This window comes from Hetaerina americana, unplaced genomic scaffold, assembly GCF_022747635.1.
Source record: "Hetaerina americana unplaced genomic scaffold, ioHetAmer1.1.p SCAF_1, whole genome shotgun sequence".
Taxonomy (NCBI): domain Eukaryota; kingdom Metazoa; phylum Arthropoda; class Insecta; order Odonata; family Calopterygidae; genus Hetaerina; species Hetaerina americana.
In genome coordinates, this window is record NW_027286069.1 from 91,496,691 (window position 1) to 91,504,871 (window position 8,181).

Genomic DNA, 8,181 nt, shown 5'->3' on the forward strand with positions numbered 1-8,181 from the left:
GAGCTATATGTCACAATGAAGGAGTTCAGGTAGTTTTTTTTTCATAATTTTACTCTGTATGAACGGAAAGTTTATTAAAAATAATATCGATCATCAATTTGCAAATTCATAATCCATTACACTTAGAAAATTCTCTATACTTCCAATGGTTAAAGATGAGAATCTTCCCTTTTTTTAGTTCTTTTTCTTCATTGTAAAGCATCTATAGTTATTTTTTTTTCATCGGTATTCGCGTTTCAATTTTCTTTTATAACGTCTAACGAATCCCAATGTAACCGAAATTACCTAATTTATTCTGTGATAATACCCTTGTACCAATAAATTGGATTAAATGCTTTTGACAAGGGATTTCTGTCCTACGAAGTTCTCATCATGGAGGACAAAGAGAAATATTCTCACAAATGGGTCACTGTTTGAGCTCGCTACCTGTGACGTTCAGGGTGTTGTGTCAATTCTACGCCCAAAAAACGTGCGCTACTTTAATTAAGGAGTGCTCCATTTCCATTGCAGAATTTTTCTTATTAAAATTGAATTTCGGAATTTGATCCTTTCCATTCTGGGGTTTCATCGATAGGACGGGAAACACTTCCTCCTGATCATTACGTGAAAAAGCTATTTTTCTGCAAAATATTTAAATTCATATAATAGATACCACATAAAGACCAGCCGCCACGATAAAAGAATGCCTTCGCTTAAAAACTTTAAGCTAAGAGGATACGAGAATATGTTTCGTTGCGTGGGGAAACCTAGGGAGGTGGCCTAGATGATGAAAACCTCATTTACCGATTAATTTTTGCTGTACTAAGTTGTAAACTAGGACAATTTAATTTTACCAGATTCTCGTCCTAATAGCTGTACCGTCCGCCCTCCTGTGTCGGTATTTTGCGACTCCCTCTCAAGGGAAAGCAGAGGCCTTCTACCACCTCTTTTCATTTTGTTGACTCTGCGCGACCAGTGGCGCTCACGCAAATCACTTGGAAGTGAGCCGTTGGTGGGAGATTTCAAATTTGATGAAAGCTTGCAAAGGCAGGGTGCAGCGATGGAACCTCAGAAGAGTGGCCAGGATTTAGAATAATGTAGCGCAGACGTTTTCCGCAGACATGGGAATAGCAGGGCTAATAAAACTCTCAAATTACGACAAAAATATTTTTACGGGAGACAAGGCATGAAAGCAACGATTCACGAAGTGTTGCACAACTTTTTCGCTTAACTTGTTCTAATTTCCATGGTACTCATACACGAGTAGTTGATAGGTTCTCGGAATCACCACCAGATTTCAGCATTAGCGCAACGTGTTTTCCGCGTGGTAATAGGCAATCCTTTATGAGTAAACACGTAACGTGTCAGTGCTCTGGGAAGAGATGTCGTGCGGACGTCACTCTGTTGTTGTTCCCGCTTAGTGATTAGTGAACGTGGAAAAATTGAGATTCGAGCAGTGATTAAACACTTCGTAAATAAAGACATGAAAGCAAAGGAAATTCATGCCGACTTGCAAAACACTCTGAGGGACTCAGCTCCTTCATGCTAAGTGGGCAAAATGAGCTTCTACCCTAGAAATTATTGCAAAATTGCATTAAATGGCCATGGAGGATCGCCGACTGAAAGTGCACTAAATCGCTGAAGCTGTAGGGATGTCATCTAAACGGCCATATCACATTTTAACAGAGAAATTAGATATGAGCAAATTATCTGATAGATGGGTGCTGCGACTCTTGAAGCAGGATCACAAGTGCATCAGAATGGAAATTTCCAAACATGTTTGACCCGTTTTAAGAACAAACAACAAGATTTTCTACACCCCTTCGTGACCACAGATGAAACTTGTGTCCACTACTATACCCCAGAGACAAAACAGCAGTCAAAGCAGTGGAAACATGTTGATTCACCACCACCAAAGAAAGCAAAGGCAATAAATACAGCCTGCCAGAAAGGTGATGGCTTATTTTTCTGGGATGCAAAAGGGATTCTGTTGACAGTCTTCCCACTCATCAAACAATTACTGGACAATACAATGCTAACCTCCTGGGCCAACTGCGGCAAAAGATAGCAAAAAAAGGCTAAGTTTGGCAAGGAAAAAAGTCATCTTTCATCAAGACAATGCACACCCACACGTGTCATTGTCATGGTAAAAATGCACGATCCAAGGTACAAATCGTTGCCACACCCACCTTATTCAGCTCCATCAGATTTCCATCTCTTCCTCAAAGTCAAAATTTTCCTTGGTGGAGAGAGTTTCTCTTCAAACATAGAACCAAGGGCTGAAGTAGACAGGTATTTTTCAGGCCTGAAGGAATCTAATTTTCGAGATGGGATCAAGACATTGGAACATGGCTGGAGCAAGTATATTAGTGTACAGGGAGACTATGTTGAAAAATATAATAGTTTCATCAAGGTAAGTTATCTATTTCTATTCCATTCCGAAACACTTTCTTATCACCCTCATATTTCATTCAATTCCACACGATCATTGGGAATATAAAGAGTAAAGGAAAGGTATACTGAAAGGCCCAACCAAAACTTCATAAATTGCTGTTATTTACAATATATTTTCATGAAAACAATTGTTTCAATAATGGCTTTATATTCATGCTACCAAACAGCAGAGATCAAAATTGTTGTCCTTTTGGTAACATACTTTGAATCCTCACTTCCCCTTTCAATTAAAAAAAAATGTCATCCTCTACCTCTCCATCCAGTAATAACCTTATGTTTTAGGTTGAACTGCTATGTATTATTAAGCAATTTCACTATAGTATGGCACATGTTTCGTCATTATCTTAGATGGATGTAATCTCCTATCCCATATTTGCTTATCAATTTTCAATCTCGACTCATTATCCATTGGAAACAAAATTTTTTAAAATAATTTTTATACCATATTTTGTTCAAACAAATATAAAATAATGCTGAAAAAATATTTGCTAATTTTCACATTATATTAATTTAAGGGTACATAACTGTACTGCTAGGCTCTTTTAATTCAATATTGAAAAACTATTAACTTTTTTCACATTTTATTTAAATGATATAGCATAACACAAAAACATCTAGATTTACTTTTAGGTGCAGAGCCTTAAACCTGCACTACATTTATTACACACTTTTTGAATGAGAGTGGTACATTGGTATTGAGCACAACTACCTGGTAAATCTCTCTTTGACCATTTGGTGGCTGGAATGATCCTAAAAAATAATAATGAGAAAAATAACATTTTTTGCTTGATGTTATGAATTTTATTGGCATTACAGTAGGCATAAACCATCAAACAATTTTAATACAAAAAAGTTAAAGATAGAATAGTAAATTTTCTTGAAAAAAATTGCTGCACTCCCACAGTGGCAATTCTCTTTAAATTGTATATTTTTTGGCACATCATAAGCTTTATCAAATCAATAGATAGTCTCATAATGCCGGCAGCAATGCATCATGAGGTAACAATCTCCACAAAAAATATGAAACCAGTCATTTCTGGCATGCCAAGTTATCATTTATAGCTAACAAAATGTGGACACTTACCTCCAACTCGTAGAAACATATTTCTCCATTTATAAAAAAACATCAGTTCAGTTTCGCAGACTCCAAATCCCTATAAATCCCAAGCCTTTTGAATTTGGAAGATGTACCTATTTTGCATTTTGAATGTTTTCTTTGATTTTTCTGACAGCATGAATTGACTAAATCCATGAGGTATATGGAAACTAATCAAAAAGATGATTTGAATGAAGCATTGATATTTTCTTGCCCATTAAAATATTCATGAGGGACAGTCTCCTTAAACTTCCTACTCTGATGAACCAGTATTCGAGATACAATTACTGCAATGTTTCATGAATTTTATATGGAGAAGTGTCTTCTATTACATTGAAGAAAGCTTGGAAACTTTCATGGGTATTATCAAAAAATATAATTTGGATGAACTACTTATAATAATCAACTTTATGAATGCAGATGTGTATGCCCATCACGTCAAATGGTATTTAAATCTGACATAACATTTTAATCAAGTTCAATAGAATTAATATTCAGTAGGAGAGTCTTTGATCATGAAGAACAGGAACTTAATGACAGGTAGTTTAATATCTCCACCTGAATATTAACTTTACCACTAGAAGGAGGAAATCAATTCTGAATGTTGGATGCAATTTTATGAACAGCACACTAGAGATATTAGCATCCCGAGTTCAATGCAGAAAAAACATGCTGTTGGTATATCCCATAGCTAATGTTGTTTTGATTAACAGAATTAAAATACAACTTCTACAACATCCTTACATGACTATGTGTAACATTGCTAATGTAGCTACTTAGATTTAAAAGAATGGTTTTAGATATTTCTCAACTTTATTTAACAAAATAATTATAGCAAAAGTACATTTAATATGCAAGCATTTAGTACCAAGAGAAAAAGTTTAAGACAAACAATTATTTTAAAATAATATAAATATAATTTAAAAACATAACATTCTCAAAAAAATCTTTTTAAGACAATGCATCCAACTTTTCATTTACTTAAGATTAATCCACAGGTTTCTTGACTTGTCGAGCTATTTCACAGTTTGTAACAGTACTTTCCCAAACAACAAAGGATTGGGAAAGAGAGTTGACCTAATATTAAGTTAAGGAAATCATTAAGAACACTTTCACAAATTTTAAAATTAGCCTAGCCCACTAATGACATACATATAACGATACCATTAGAGAAAATGTTAAGTTGCTTTTGTTTATCAGTGAGGCGAAAGTTTTCCTAAAAAGCTTGGATATTCATATGCGCTGCAAAATTTCCATACATTTTTTTTTAGTTAGTACGTCAGGCAAAACGTCTCATGAGCAGCACTTAAAAGTAAGAACCCAAATAGTACTAGTGCTAAGGGTAAAAATCCTTGGCACTGACACCAGTGTAAACCCCTGATAACTAAACAATTTAATACAAAAAATGGTAGTCTAAAAAATATTTTTTAAAAATATATAATGCGGAAACCTCCGATCTTATTTAACAAGACTAGCACAGAATTAGGGATTTAATAATTAAATGGCTATAAACATCAATTCAAAATTAGAACAAGAGCAATGAAAATTAGAAAGGATACAATATCGTTGTACTGTTCTATCATATCATAAATCTCTTTTGTCACATTTTCAAACTTTTCTTTGTTTTCTAATTCAATCACAATCAATTTGTCTAATTTACTTTGCAAAGCTGGAATATCTGAAAAGGAAAGAAACTTGTTAGTATACATAAAATTCATGCTTGTTAGCAAACAGAGAAATCATTCCAGCTGCACATCTAACATACACCAAACTTCTGTTCATGGTTTTTCTCAGTACCCTCTCAAAAATAGGAATGCTCTTGAATGTACCCATGAGCATTGAATGAATGATGAAGTCCTATTCCCTTGATGAAGTAAATGTTAGGTCAGTGTGGTAGCCATTTATGAATGCTTGTATCTCTGTTGGGCAGAGGAATGCACCTATATCTTTGCTTAATATATATGTATTTGCAAAGGCCTTCAAAAATGCACACACTTCTGACCCAATTCAATAGTCTAAATTCATTTCCATCAGGGTTGCAAGACTAAACTATACACAGGAAAAAGTGCTCGAGTCTATGTCTATCAGTCGATGATAACTATTAATGTACATTTCCATATAATTTCTGTCACCAAGGAAAACCTTGCTTATGAGTAAAAGTAATTCCAATTCACAATTACACCATTTAAATCATCAATGGCAACAAGAGCTGCCTTCAACAAATATACTACAATACTGCTATAAATAGCTGATTAGAAACTTACTTTTAATATGCTCACTATCCAAAATTGATTTCAACTGTTGCAGCTGCTGAAAGTATTTCATATTTTGTTCAATTTCTGGTTCCATACTCAAAATGACATCCAGCTTTGCTTTGGCACTGAGGGGAATGTCATCACCATAACTTGGATCCATGAATTTTTCTAATTCATTCACTGTTATCAACAAGATTGGGAGAGTGAATATTTAGTAATATTTATAATTATTTTTTTACTTCTGCATATTAATTGAATCCTGAAACTTCAACGAGGAGGAAAGAAAGTGCACAACAAATTTTTACAATTGAATATTTATTTGCTTGTCAAAATTTATGACGATAACGCAACATTGTTTGCCATTGGAAATGATTCACTGTAAACGGAAAAGGCATTACGCACAAATATCATGAAATCATCGCTTTGTACCCATGTGAATTTTTCATGCACTGGGGGTAAAACTCATAACAAAACACTCCAGGGTTCATTTCTATGAGCATCCGGGAAAAATGAAAATATCAAATCTAGACATTCAAAATAGATCATATCTTGCTTTTTATGAACCAGTTTTTCAGCTTGATCTCAAAGTTACGTTAATATTTTGAAATTAAGTTCCAGACGAAAAAATAAGATCACTGAAAAATCGAAACGTTATATATTTCAATAAAATTCTTTTCGTTTAATGCTAACAGTAAAGATTATAATTTTTGGTTCATCAAAACCTTATCTTCTAAGTTAAAGGAAAGCTTAAAAACTAGAGCAAAAATCATGATGGTATCTTAGATGTTTTTATAAAAATATTAATGATTTATTACAATAAATATCCTCTTCCATACTTTACTTAACTCCATCTATGTTTTCGCCAAGAGCATCAGTGACAAAAATGCGATGGTTTTAATTTACAAAAAGGAATGAAACTATTGTTTCTTTTTATGCTGACATGTGCCACTATGTCAATTATTCATGAACATAAAAACTTAAAAGTTAAAACATAGGACGTGTGAAAGTAACACGTAAAATTGACATAATGCTCAGTTATTGATTTATGTTTTTCATTATAATGTAAAATATATGCATATAAAGTAGGCAGAGTCATGATTTCATGTGAATTATAATGCAATCTATATTATTCTTCTGGAAGAATATTTGGTATTGTTCTGAACATCTGGATTTGAATTGTATAACATTCAGATTCAAGGCACAAAAACCTCAAACGCTTTCCACCGTAAAATGGCAGTGAGCAATGTGAAATATGCTTTTAGATAAATTTAAACAGGTTTATCCAAATGTTAATGAACAGCCATAGCATTGCCTTTGTGCCATTTCGAAGACAACTCAATTCGGTTACTAAACATCAAAATGTTGCACAAATGGTAGGTTGTGATAAAGTAAGTCCATGTTAGAAGTAATAATAGGATTAAAGTTTGTTCACAGAAGTTTTTGTGCTAGTACGGTATTACCACGGAGAGATGAACTTGGCGCAGGTGGAGAACTAACAATGTAGGTAAAGGAAATCAATGAAATGGCCTCCACTAGAATTCAACAATCCAATTCCATTTACATCTTCTATTCAAATATTTTAGGATTCTTACAGCAAATAATAAATGTCCAATGCTTTCAACAAACTATTAATGGATATTAAATAGATTTTTTGTGCATTTCACAAGCGATTTGGAGTTTTGACTTACATCTTTTCAGAACTGCAGTGACTTGTTCCCTACCAGCCAAGGCGTTTGCGATCTGAGAGTTTATTACCAAAAGTGAATCCATTACCTGAAATATCAATCACAAGATACAGCCATTGTTTAAGAGCCAGCTGTCCAAGTACGAAAGAGTAACTACTTATTCTCTAAATAAATGTTATAAATTGCATGACTGCTTTAAATTTTTTACCATACATACCGGTGTTTTCACGTCCAATTTATTCGACTTTCCGATAACACGATTTTCCAGTAGGTTTATTCTGTTCTCCAGAATATCCAGAGGATCTGTGAAATCCTTCATCTTTCAAATGCACTTCAGTCAAGCGTTCCAATGAAACTTTCAGGCAGATTTGAAGATTGAGCGATTTCAATTTTAATCTTTCCACGGTTTCAACTATCCGAATACTATTAATATAGACGAGGAAGTCAAATTACGAGGAATATTAAGCGACTATCAGCTGTCTGGGCCTGCTTACGGGTACCACCTTTCATCATTACATGTTCTTTGTATACCAAACCTTTCAGAAGTTATAATAAAAATGCCCTCATTTTTTAAGTCAAATGCAAATCTTTTTACAAAGCTCTCTTTTTAGAGATAATTTGATACATTATACACTCACTTGCCAGTTTTCTTAAAATATTTTATATTGGTTACACTGGTCCCCTGGGGATACTCAACCTACCACACATTTCG

At 33.9% G+C, this 8,181-nt stretch overlaps 1 protein-coding gene across 1 annotated transcript; it reads right to left on the bottom strand.

Moving 5' to 3' along the window:
* Nucleotides 1–3,104: 3,104 nt before the first annotated feature.
* Nucleotides 3,105–8,150, bottom strand: DCTN3-p24 (Dynactin 3, p24 subunit). Its single transcript, XM_071593305.1, has 5 exons — nt 7,687–8,150; nt 7,473–7,557; nt 5,794–5,964; nt 5,089–5,207; nt 3,105–4,606 (listed from the first exon to the last, which is right to left on the bottom strand). The coding sequence occupies exons 1-5, from the start codon at nt 7,786–7,788 to the stop codon at nt 4,517–4,519; spliced, it is 567 nt and encodes a 188-aa protein (XP_071449406.1). The 5' UTR covers nt 7,789–8,150; the 3' UTR covers nt 3,105–4,516.
* Between the last annotated feature and the right edge of the window lie 31 nt (nt 8,151–8,181).

Coding starts and splice junctions, on each gene's coding strand:
- DCTN3-p24 (XM_071593305.1), bottom strand. CDS start 7,788: ATGAAGGATTTCACAGATCCTCTGGATATTCTGGAGAACAGAATAAAC. Junction 5,965..7,472: donor CACTGCAGTTCTGAAAAGAT/GTAAGTCAAAAC, acceptor TGTTGATAACAG/TGAATGAATTAGAAAAATTC. Junction 5,208..5,793: donor GGATAGTGAGCATATTAAAA/GTAAGTTTCTAA, acceptor TTTCCTTTTCAG/ATATTCCAGCTTTGCAAAGT.